The sequence below is a fragment of the Bolinopsis microptera genome, chromosome 7 (genome assembly GCF_026151205.1).
Source record: "Bolinopsis microptera isolate Bmic1 chromosome 7, MBARI_Bmic_1.0, whole genome shotgun sequence".
NCBI classification, from domain to species: domain Eukaryota; kingdom Metazoa; phylum Ctenophora; class Tentaculata; order Lobata; family Bolinopsidae; genus Bolinopsis; species Bolinopsis microptera.
In genome coordinates, this window is record NC_087078.1 from 1,339,198 (window position 1) to 1,353,129 (window position 13,932).

General features: G+C 34.2%; 1 protein-coding gene across 1 annotated transcript; it reads left to right on the forward strand.

Annotated features, from left to right (window-relative positions):
* The first annotated feature begins 8,763 nt into the window (after window positions 1-8,763).
* Window positions 8,764-13,809, forward strand: LOC134818099 (uncharacterized). The gene is made up of 4 exons (XM_063827516.1): window positions 8,764-10,538; window positions 13,014-13,156; window positions 13,280-13,423; window positions 13,766-13,809. The coding sequence occupies exons 1-4, from the start codon at window positions 8,764-8,766 to the stop codon at window positions 13,807-13,809; spliced, it is 2,106 nt and encodes a 701-aa protein (XP_063683586.1).
* The last annotated feature ends 123 nt before the right edge of the window (window positions 13,810-13,932 follow it).

Genomic DNA, 13,932 nt, shown 5'->3' on the forward strand with positions numbered 1-13,932 from the left:
CTAACCCTAGATAACAATTATATAGTGTACACTTTAACTTGAACACTGCGTATGTTGCATGAGAAAGTATATACAATAGTTATTGTCAGAAGCTTTTAAGCACACCTGTTCATATTATATAAAGGAGCAAGTGCTGGGGGAGCATTTTGCACATCTAATCACAACCTTTATATACTTTCTAATGAAAAAGTCATTTTTTGTAATACGGGAGTATCATGTAAGTGTTAACTTGTGACACACAGAAAGTTTTTTCTTATAACCTTTTAGCTTTCTAATAAGGACTGATGTTGAACTCTGGGGATATTTCTAAGTTGTCAGACCGTGAACTAAGAGAGAAGTTAATACCTAAACCTGGATCTAGTACTGAGACTCCGAGGAAAGTATACAAGGTGCAATTATTTAACCTAAAGCTCGATTTTCTGGATCAGGATTAAGTTGAATACTGACCCATGATTGCATCTGTATGGATACTCAAAGTCACAACACCTGTTGATGTGACAAAAGAATCAGCCAGTTTTGATGAGTTGCACTTGAAATATCTTATCGATCAATTTGACACATCTGACCGAATGAATTATTATTATTGTGTGTCAACAGTATGACATAGTACACAGCATGCAGTATAGGAGAGCAGCAAATTAATCAATCGTGTTAATATGAGTGAACATTATTTTAAATAATGTGTTAAGATCAGTAAAACAGTAAATTTCTCAACCCCCAATAAATCGGCTATATAAGGAACTCATAAACAGGATCATTTCCTAATTAACGCGCTACGATACGCTTCATTGTTTTTTAGAGCTTATTAACTTTTGTGACATCGCGTAAAACAAAACAAAAAAAAAGGTCCTATATAAGGGGGGACTCTATACAGTTTAAGTCACTTCACGTTTGACTAGTAACGTTATGTCAAAGATGGTGTACTCCCACAAATGTAACCATTGTTACAAGTCTTTTAAAACTTCACGAAGCTTGGCGTCACACAAATACAAATTTCATTCTGACACACGTTCAGTTAATAAAGACCGCAGAAATCTTGATAATTTGTCTATCAATAGTGATATTGAATCAGTCTCTGTAACAAGTGAGACATCAGTTTCATTAGCTCTACGTGAATTGAAAGATCTCATGAAAATTGTACAACAAAGAAACGACAAACAAGAGGACAAATTGAGGGAATTGGATGCTAAGATATTCTCGCTGGAGTATAGTAAACGTGATGATCTTCCTACACCAATGAATTACAATCACGACAACACCAATGAGATAAAGTGGGAGACTAAAAGACAATCTGAACGAATAGGAGATCTTGAAAGAAAAATAAAAAGATTAGAGCAATCTTGTGAAGATGAAATGGATCAATCGTTTGTCAAAACAGTGGAGGATGCAACCAACGTTCAGCAATTATTCCAAAGCAATGACGTGGGAGCAATCCAGAAACAAATAGTATCTCTAAAGAATGGAGTTCTTTTACTTCTTGACAATTTTGATCATAGTCCTGAAATAGAAAACCTGTTGCGACGAATATATGATGCTTCATTTAAAGAGGCTCAAGAAATCGTGCACAAAAATTTCTTTGCTCTACAAAAAGCTTTTACTTCTGTCTCGTTTGAGCAAAAACCTAATTTTGAAAGTGAAGATGAATCGGACGAAAACGAAGAATCTCAAAATGATAAGACTACAGGTCAAACTGAAAACGATGATTCAGAAGGTTCAAGGGACGAAATAGAGGAAGAAAATTCAGCTGATGAGACTCAGACAGAATATTATACTAGTGATAATTCAGACATTGAAGATTCAAATTGAAGAAAGGGACTATGGATAATTGATTACTCAATATTCGACTTTTTTTTCTTTTTTTTTTGAAAATTTAGAATTACGTATTAATTTAAAAATATTGTAGCGAGGGATTTTTTTATTGTTATTCGATATATTCAATTCTTTTTAGTATTTAAAAAAAAACTATTTCTTTTATTAATATTGTCATGAAATACGCAAAAGACTAAACAAACTTCGTAAATCAATTTCAATTTGCAAATAAGTAAAACATATAGATAATTCCACAATATAGATGCAAAAACCATAAACCCAGTGATATCACCCATATCACCCGGTGATATCACCCATATCACCCGGTGATATCACCCATATCACCCGGTGATATCACCCATATCACCCGGTGATATCACCCATATCACCCGGTGATATCACCCATATCACCCGGTGATATCACCCATATCACCCATATCACCCATATCACCAGGTGATATGGGTGATATCACCGGGTGATATGGGTGATATGGGTAATATCACCGGGTGATATGGGTGATATCACCGGGTGATATGGGTGATATCACCGGGTGATATGGGTGATATCACCGGGTGATATGGGTGATATCACCGGGTGATATGGGTGATATCACCGGGTGATATGGGTGATATCACCGGGTGATATGGGTGATATCACCGGGTGATATGGGTGATATCACCGGGTGATATGGGTGATATCACTGGGTTTATGGTTTTTGCATCTATATTGTGGAATTATCTATATGTTTTACTTATTTGCAAATTGAAATTGATTTACGAAGTTTGTTTAGTCTTTTGCGTATTTCATGACAATATTAATAAAAGAAATAGTTTTTTTTTAAATACTAAAAAGAATTGAATATATCGAATAACAATAAAAAAATCCCTCGCTACAATATTTTTAAATTAATACGTAATTCTAAATTTTCAAAAAAAAAAGAAAAAAAAGTCGAATATTGAGTAATCAATTATCCATAGTCCCTTTCTTCAATTTGAATCTTCAATGTCTGAATTATCACTAGTATAATATTCTGTCTGAGTCTCATCAGCTGAATTTTCTTCCTCTATTTCGTCCCTTGAACCTTCTGAATCATCGTTTTCAGTTTGACCTGTAGTCTTATCATTTTGAGATTCTTCGTTTTCGTCCGATTCATCTTCACTTTCAAAATTAGGTTTTTGCTCAAACGAGACAGAAGTAAAAGCTTTTTGTAGAGCAAAGAAATTTTTGTGCACGATTTCTTGAGCCTCTTTAAATGAAGCATCATATATTCGTCGCAACAGGTTTTCTATTTCAGGACTATGATCAAAATTGTCAAGAAGTAAAAGAACTCCATTCTTTAGAGATACTATTTGTTTCTGGATTGCTCCCACGTCATTGCTTTGGAATAATTGCTGAACGTTGGTTGCATCCTCCACTGTTTTGACAAACGATTGATCCATTTCATCTTCACAAGATTGCTCTAATCTTTTTATTTTTCTTTCAAGATCTCCTATTCGTTCAGATTGTCTTTTAGTCTCCCACTTTATCTCATTGGTGTTGTCGTGATTGTAATTCATTGGTGTAGGAAGATCATCACGTTTACTATACTCCAGCGAGAATATCTTAGCATCCAATTCCCTCAATTTGTCCTCTTGTTTGTCGTTTCTTTGTTGTACAATTTTCATGAGATCTTTCAATTCACGTAGAGCTAATGAAACTGATGTCTCACTTGTTACAGAGACTGATTCAATATCACTATTGATAGAAAAATTATCAAGATTTCTGCGGTCTTTATTAACTGAACGTGTGTCAGAATGAAATTTGTATTTGTGTGACGCCAAGCTTCGTGAAGTTTTAAAAGACTTGTAACAATGGTTACATTTGTGGGAGTACACCATCTTTGACATAACGTTACTAGTCAAACGTGAAGTGACTTAAACTGTATAGAGTCCCCCCTTATATAGGACCTTTTTTTTTGTTTTGTTTTACGCGATGTCACAAAAGTTAATAAGCTCTAAAAAACAATGAAGCGTATCGTAGCGCGTTAATTAGGAAATGATCCTGTTTATGAGTTCCTTATATAGCCGATTTATTGGGGGTTGAGAAATTTACTGTTTTACTGATCTTAACACATTATTTAAAATAATGTTCACTCATATTAACACGATTGATTAATTTGCTGCTCTCCTATACTGCATGCTGTGTACTATGTCATACTGTTGACACACAATAATAATAATTCATTCGGTCAGATGTGTCAAATTGATCGATAAGATATTTCAAGTGCAACTCATCAAAACTGGCTGATTCTTTTGTCACATCAACAGGTGTTGTGACTTTGAGTATCCATACAGATGCAATCATGGGTCAGTATTCAACTTAATCCTGATCCAGAAAATCGAGCTTTAGGTTAAATAATTGCACCTTGTATACTTTCCTCGGAGTCTCAGTACTAGATCCAGGTTTAGGTATTAACTTCTCTCTTAGTTCACGGTCTGACAACTTAGAAATATCCCCAGAGTTCAACATCAGTCCTTATTAGAAAGCTAAAAGGTTATAAGAAAAAACTTTCTGTGTGTCACAAGTTAACACTTACATGATACTCCCGTATTACAAAAAATGACTTTTTCATTAGAAAGTATATAAAGGTTGTGATTAGATGTGCAAAATGCTCCCCCAGCACTTGCTCCTTTATATAATATGAACAGGTGTGCTTAAAAGCTTCTGACAATAACTATTGTATATACTTTCTCATGCAACATACGCAGTGTTCAAGTTAAAGTGTACACTATATAATTGTTATCTAGGGTTAGCCTCAGTGTAATAGTATGATCTCCCCACATTAGCAAAATGTTAATGAGGAGTAAACACTCCCAATTAGGGTTAGTGTATACAATTAGCAATTAAGATTAGCAAAAATTACCACAAATTAGGGTTAAATTACGTAATTACACACAAATACAGGTGCGCCATTTTTAGGTGGGGTATAAGTACCATTATGTATACTACTTGGGTCTGCAGAGGGGTCTGAGGGAAACAAAGTAAACGCGACGGATTTTTAAAATTTGAATAATTGATGGTAATGTATCTACGTGTGTAATTTCCTGTTTCGCTGAAACAGTTATGATCTATGACTATAGTGACTACAAGTTACAAGGTTTTGTCCTGCACCGAGGACGTTAAGGACTTTATCGTGTAAATCAATTTGGGAGCAACCCGTGTTATCAGTACCACGCAGCTGTTGTCATAAGCGTTTAGTCTTCATGCAAATCACGTCCTATAATATACGTTCTACAATCACTAAGGGAAGCTAATTCCTAATTCCTATGAAAATGATGATTTTGTGAGTTAGCTTATTGGGGGGATTGCACTCATTGCGGTCTGTTTGGACTGTAGAGAGAGTTCATACTTTCATACAACACTTAGAAAACAATACGAAACCGGAAAATTAATAACAGAACATATTAAGTAGTATACAATATGGCCCCGCTGTATCACCTAAAAGTTAGGCACCATTTACCCAATTTCCTTATATGGTAATGTCACATAATCAAAAATAATTTGTCGGCCGGGTGGTGTAGTGGTAACACAATTGCCTCCCAAGCAGAAGACCCAGGTTCGAATCCGGTCGGGAGCCAGTCGATCAGTTACCAAGTTATGATTTGGTACAGCTTCGGCTGGTTATATTCACTCTGTGACTGGTAGGACTAGCCCCCCCCCCCTACTGCTAGTATAGCGCTTACACACAGTGACTTAGGGTTACCGTAGGGGAGATTTTTATCAGTGTAACGGTGAAATTATTATATTATTTAGATATCATAAATAAACTTTATGAGAAATAAGACAAACCGTTTGAAACTTAAAAAATCATACACATTTAAAAATACAATGTCAATCGTCAGCAATTTTCAGTACTTAAGACTTTGTACGATCATGTCACATTTCTTAACGACTGATTTCAATAAGGGAATATTCTCATTTATAAGTTTACAAAGGATAGAGTGACTTAGGGTGGGGGAGATTTTTATCAGTGTAATGATGAAATTAAATGAAATCCGCTGGCTACCATCGATCTAACCAGATTCAACTAATTAACTCAGCCTAAAACAATAGATGCAGCAATATTCCTCTATGCAACAAGATATTATTACATAACTGCTAATGGTTATGACAGTTACAAGAGTGTACAGTAGGTGAAAACATAACTGTGCAATGTACACGTCATAATTGTTATTAGGAAAGGCACCAAATTCATTGGTAACATGATACACCATAATAACATTGCAATATATGTTTTTAAATATCACTGTAATTGAATCAATTTGGGCCCCTCTGTGGCGTACACCTGTAATTATCAGACAGTTAATCGGAACATCCAGTGTTCAAATCTGTGTCAAGCCACTCTTACAAAACTCAAAAAAAAGCAATCAAAATTCACTGTGATAAGGCTGATGTTGACGGCTCGGTTAGAGAGATCTTAGTCTATCTCCAGTGCCATGAGTCAGCTATATCGCAGTTCGGGGTTGACTCCCGTGAAAAACCGGAATTAGGAGAGCGTTCTCTCCATCCAAATGTATGTGGGAACTCCCACTAAATTGAGAAATGTAAGATGTAGTAGGCAGTGATCAATATATAAAGATATAGGCGAATTCGAACCCGGCTTACAATCTAATAGCCTTGCACTGCAGTATGACCATTAATCTAACTGAGTAATGTAAGATGCATGTAGTTTGAACTAGTACCAAGTCAATTGCAAATGTTAAGCACTGTCAGTAATTGAGCGAGCTTTTTTTAATAATTTGTTTATAGGATAATTATTGTTCGTCAATTGCATACATTTTGTTATAGTACAAAATTCTGATTCAAGTACAAAATCCTGATTTACACTTGACACTTTCAGTAATAGTAGATTTTTCTAAAGTGGGCTATATAAGGGGAGTGAGACCTTCGTAAGCTCATTACTCAAACTGCACTTTTCGTTACGTTTGATTTTACATGCTCTCCCTGCGATTTTGATGTGATCAAGTACAAAATCCTGATTTACACTTGATCTTTTCAGTAATAGTTGATTTTTCTGAAGTCGGCTATATAAGGGGAGTGAGACCTTCATCAGCTCATTTCTCAAACTGCACTTTTCGTTACGTTTGATTTTACCTGCTCTCTTTGCTGTTTTTGAACCGGTCAAGGACAAAATCCTGATTTACACTTGATCTTTTCAGTAATAGTTGATTTTTCTGAAGTCGGCTATATAAGGGGAGTGAGACCTTCATCAGCTCATTTCTCAAACTGCACTTTTCGTTACGTTTGATTTTACCTGCTCTCTTTGCTGTTTTTGAACTGGTCAAGGACAAAATCCTGATTTACACTTGATCTTTTCAGTAATAGTTGATTTTTCTGAAGTGGGCTATATAAGGGGAGTGAGACCTTCATCAGCTCATTTCTCAAACTGCATTTTTCGTTACGTTTGATTTTCTGTGCTCTCAACAGAAATGAAGAGAAGATTTTCAGCAAAAAGCCAACATGGCAAACATCAAGTTGAAGAGTGTCCGGTATGTTTCAAGAGGATGAGGGCTGATAATCTAAAACATCATCTTCCGACACACAACAGCAAAGAAACCTGCAACAGCTGTAAAAAGTTGTTTCGCTCGGACAAATTGGCAAGGCATGAGCTTCTGTGTCGCTCTCAGATCGACGAATCTTTATGCAATCGCTTCTCTGGGATTCATGAACATCTGGACAATGATGAGCACTGTAGTTCAGTTTCGGGGTACTTTAAGTCCTTTGATCTCAGCATTGCGAAAAGTTCAGATTATGATACAATTCTTTTGGAGTCATGCTCTGCAGCTAAGCAAAAGATTATCCAAATTTTACAGTCACATCCTGTTAAAGCACAGCTAGTCATTTCCCTATCATTCCACAAGCATGTCAATGGAGAAGAGGGACAATCTGAAAAGGTTTTCAGGTCAATTTGTGAACCCTTACTACTAGGAGACAATGTTGATGACTTTCTGTCACGTGCTAAGAGCTATATTCGGCATGGAATTGACACCTACGAAAGATTGGGAAGTGGTTGGATTTTTGACGAATTGCAATGGGCACATATCGAAATTGCAAAATACTCTCCACTTTCTGCTTCAGGCAACGTTTCCATTCCGGAGAAGCTAAGTAAAATGAGATCAGTTCTAAACATTAAGTCCTCAGACAATAAATGCTTCTTGTATTGCCTTTTGGCAAAGCTCTATCCTGCAACAGGCTTCAATATTGATAGACACACAAAGTATCTGTCTCACATCGGGAAGATAAATATGGGTACGGTTCAATTCCCAGTAAAGATCAAAGATATAGCAAAAGTTGAGGAGTTGAATAAGGTCTCAATTTCTGTTTTCCAGTGGTGTGTTGAGGAAGAATGTGTTTTGCCGTTAAAACATGGCAGTGAAATTGGCGAACCAGTTGACCTACTCTACTTGGAAAATGAAGGATTTGCTCATTATTTACTGATCAAAGATTTTAACGCATTCATGAGACATCGCACTAAGCATCATCACACGACGTTTTACTGCCGAAAATGTATGCATGGTTTTGTATCTTCACAGAACCATGAGACTCACTACCAAAACTGTAAACAAGGAATTAATCAGTTAGTCAAGATGCCGGATCCAGGAGTCATTGAGTTTAAGGCATTACATAAGCAAGACAAAAAACTGTTTACAGTTTACTTTGATTTTGAATGTCTAACTGTACCTTACAGTACCTGCAGTAAAAAAGATACCTCGAGCTACACAGAAAAGTATCAAAAACATGTACCTTGCAGCTTTTGCATCGTTACTGTGTCAGAGTTTTCGGAATACAACTCGGAAGTGATCACTTTTAGCCATGAAAATCCAAATGTTGTGACTGAAGAATTCATATCACAGCTAGCTAACATACATGATAAAATGATGAAATGCTATGAAAAGAACCAACATTCAATAGATATGACGCCCGAGGATGAAGTGAAGTTTAAGAGTGCAACAATCTGTCACATTTGTAACAGAAAATTGAACTGGGAATCTGAAAAAAATTACCCAGTTCGAGATCATGACCACTTGCAGAAAAAGAATAACTTCAGAGGTGCAGCATGCAATTCCTGCAACATAAACTATTTCAACAGAACTAAAAAAGTTCCAGCATTTGCACATAACCTAAAAGGATATGATCTCAACCTCTTCCTACTAGATTTGACAAAACGAGTCGAGAGATTGGATGTAATCCCTGAGACACTTGAAAAGTTCAAAGCTGTTTTTACTGACAACTTTATTTTCTTGGACAGCTTTGCATTTCTTTCTACTTCCCTTGATAGATTGGCATCAAATATGAAAAAGTCAGGTGTCGAAAAGTTCAAGCAATTAAAAGAAGAGTTCCCAGAAAACTACGAACTTTTGTCAGAAAAAGGCGTATATTTCTATGACTATGCTTCATCTTTCTCAGTTTTTTCGGAGAAGAACCTACCACCCAAGCAAGCGTTTTACAGTAAACTGAGGGAAGAAGACATCTCAGATGCTGACTACACTCGAGCTCAAGATGTCTACAAAACCATGAACTGTCAATCTTTGCTCGATTACATGGAGATTTATGTAAAAACAGATGCTCTCATATTATGTGATGTATTTGAGAGTTTTAGAAAACTTTGCTTGGACTACTATGGCCTAGACTGTTGTCACTATATGAGTTTGCCAGGATTTTCTTGGGATGCGATGCTGAAGATGACAAATGTGAATATCGAGTACATGACTGACATTGACATGTACACCTTCATTGAGAAGAATCTGCGAGGAGGAGTCACTACGGTTAACCATCGTCATTTCAAAGCCAACAACCCTTATTTGGACGACCATGACACAACAAAGCCTACATCGTTCATCCATTATGTGGATGCAAATAACCTTTATGGAAAGTCAATGTCGTACAAGTTGCCATATAAGAATTTTAGATGGCTAGACAGGGATGAAATAGATCTACTTGACACTTCCAAGATAGACCCAGAAGGGGAAACATGCTATATTTTGGAAATTGATCTGCACTATCCAGCGTTTCTTCATGACTACCACAATGATTACCCCCTCGCTGTGGAGAGCAAAATGATTGAAGAACATCAATTATCACCCTTCAACAAAAAGTTTCTGGAACTACACAGTGAAAAGTTTAAGGCCTCACGCAAACTTGTTCCTGATTTGAAAGATAAGAAACATTTCGTATGCTCCCTGAAAACCCTCCAGTTATGCGTCAACAAAGGGCTTGAAGTTGAAAAGATTCATCGGGTTTTAGCCGCAGACCAAACAGATTTTGTGACTCCGTACATTGAATTCAACTCCACAAAAAGACAAAATGCACAATCGGATTTTGAGAAAGACTTCTTTAAGCTTGCCAATAACTCCATTTACGGAAAGTTTATTGAAAGTCTCAGAAATCGCACAAATGTTGAGATAGTGAAAGATCAAAAATCTGCAAAACGTCTTACTTCTAAACCACAGTTCATTGGTTTTCACATGCTGGATGACCAAACAACTGTTGTACAATCAGTAAAACGCAATTTAGTCCTGAACAAACCCATAGCTTGTGGATTTATTGTATTGGAAAATGCGAAAAACATCATGGGGGAGTTCTGGTATGATGTTCTCAAACCAAAATATGGAAACGACATCAAACTTATCCTTAGTGATACCGACAGCTTCATCTATGGTGTTTTCACCAGGGATGGATATGAAGATTTGTACAGAATGCGGAACCTAATGGATTTGTCTGGCTATCTAAACGGTACACCGCTGGCAAGATTTCATGACCCTGCAAACAAAAAAGTTCCAGGGAAGTTCTCTGATGAAAAGCCGACTGAAATAATCAACGAAGTTATTGCATTAAAGCCTAAAATGTACTCGGTCGTAACCAAAAAGCTGTTGTTCAAGTGTGAAAAAGCTCATGATTGCACATCATCTTGTTCCATCGGTCATTCGGTGACTGCAAAAGGGATCTCTAAAACAGCCCAAAGAAAGATCCGCCACGAAGACTATAGAAGAGTTTTGAACACTCAATGCACTACAATAACAAAGTCTCAAACAATTCGCACTTTTGGCAATAAAATTTATAGTATTGTTGTGCAAAAGCGTGGACTATCAGGATTCGACGACAAAAAGTTTATATTAGACGATGGAATCAGTACATTAAGTTATGGACATAAACAACTATTTAAAAATTGATTTTCTGATTTAGAACATTTGATTTGATTTGTTTTTCATGTCTGATTACGGAAAAATGTAATGAATAATTCAAATATTTTTGATACTGACTTTTTGAATCTTAATAACATTACCAATTGTTGTAAAAAATTTTCATTTGTCACATTTTTGAATTTATGTGTCTTGATTGTATTCCAAATTACCTATAATCGCCTCATCAAATCAGTAGAACCATAAAAATCATGAATAAATTACAATAGAATTTGTAATAATAAATTTTTTCTTTAAATTTCAAAAACGATATGATACATAATGATATAAAAACTAAATAATGATGCCTTAAATGACATGCAATGATATCTGAAATGATACATAATGATACATAATGATACATAAAGATACATAATGATACATAATGATACATAATGATACATAATGATACATAATGATACATAATGATACATAATGATACATAATTTTACACAATGATACATAATGATATCTAAAATGATACATAATGATACATAATGAATAATGATACATAATGATATCTAAAATGATATCTAAAATGATATCTAAAATGATACATAATGTAACATAATGATATCTAAAATGATACATAATGATTAATGATACATAATTATATCTAAAATGATACACAATGATATATAATGATATCTAAAATGATACATAATGATACATAATGATATCTAAAATGATAAATAATGATACATAATGATAATAATGATATCTAAAATGATACATAATGATACACAATGATATCTAAAATGATACAAAATGATACAAAATGATACATAATGATATCTAAAATGATATCTAAATGATATCTAAAATGATATCTAAAATGATACACAATGATACATGATGATATTTAAAATGATACATAATGATACATAATGATACATAATGATACATAATGATACATAATGATATATCATGATACATAATGATATCTAAAATGATACATAATGATACATAATGATATCTAAAATGATATCTAAAAATGGTATCTTTAAATGATACCCAATGATATCTAAAATGATACACAATGATACATAATGATATCTAAAATGATACATAATGATACATAATGATATCTAAAATGATAATGATACATAATGATACATAATGATATCTAAAATGATACCCAATAATACTTAATGATATCTAAAATGATACCCAATAATACTTAATGATATCTAAAATGATACATAATGATACATAATGTTATCTGAAATGGTACCCAATGTTATCTAAAATGATACCCAATGATATCTAAAATGATACATAATGATACATAATGATATCTAAAATGATACATAATGATACACAATGATACATAATGATATCTAAAATGATACACAATGATACATAATGATATCTAAAATGATACACAATGATACATAATGATATCTAAAATGATACATAATGATATATAATGATACATAATGATATCTAAAATGATATCTAAAATGATACATAATGATACATAATGATACATAATGATATCTAAAATGATACATAATGATATCTAAAATGATATCTAAAATGATATCTAAAATGATATCTAAAATGATACACAATGATACATAATGATATCTAAAATGATATAATGATATCTAAAATGATATAATGATAGCTGAAATGATATAATGATAACTAAAATGATACATATGATACATAATGATACTCTCCGTCTGACTAGTTGATGTAGAATTTGACTTTATTCCCCTTCTCCTGTCTGGTGCGTTCCCCACTGGGAAGTATTCCTACATGTTGCAGCGTCAGCTGTATATTGCTTCATTATATGATTGCAAAAAGTTACATCTAAAAATTGAAATTTCCAAAATTGTGTATAAATACAATAGAATCAGCATCATTTCCACTTTGTGCCCCTAGCATACGCATCAATTTTGCTGCTCTGACACTTTGATTGGAATCATCATGAGCAATTTCTGTGAATTATGCGATAAAACATTTGCTAGTTCACGCAGTCTAGCCAGTCATCGATATAGCTTCCATCGTAAGAATGACATCTATGAGAATAAAAATGTGTCTGATGATGAGTCCATTACAACAAACAACTCTGGAAACAAGAATGATCAGAAACACGAGATGAACTCCTTATCGAAGACAGGTAATTTAATTCAATAAATTCGAAGTTTTAAAAACAACATGAAAATCTGAAAATAATGTTACACTGTCAAGCTGTTTAATATTGTTTTTTACACCCTATGCAATCTTGCAATACAAAATTCAGGTGATAGTATGGACGATGAATATCCTACCGACACTGATGATAGCATGGATGAAGATAAAGATGATGATTCTACAAAGGATTACTCAAGTGACAATGAATCAATAAATGAAGACAATGACCTCAATGAAAGTACAGACGATGAAAGTTCCTCATATAGTAGCAATGATCATCCACGTGTAAAGCGCAGACGAAAAATGACAAGACTTAAAGCTGGCTCTAATATGCTAACCAAGACTCTGCGGTCAATTGAGAAACATTTAAAGAACCAAGCCTGCCAAGAGGATGACTGCTTTGATCTTTTTTCAAGTTATGAATTGAAGACTGATTTTTTCGTGATGCTAGATAATTACTTTCAAACAAGTGGATTACAGTTGGATTCTATATTATCAAACAAAGAACAATTAATTTTCAATCTTGTACTAAAAACTGATAATCTCTTAATCCTTTGTAAACTTATAAATGAGAATATTCCCTTATTGAAATCAGTCGTTAAGAAATGTGACATGATCGTACAAAGTCTTAAGTACTGAAAATTGCTGACGATTGACATTGTATTTTTAAATGTGTATGATTTTTTAAGTTTCAAACGGTTTGTCTTATTTCTCATAAAGTTTATTTATGATATCTAAATAATATAATAATTTCACCGTTAC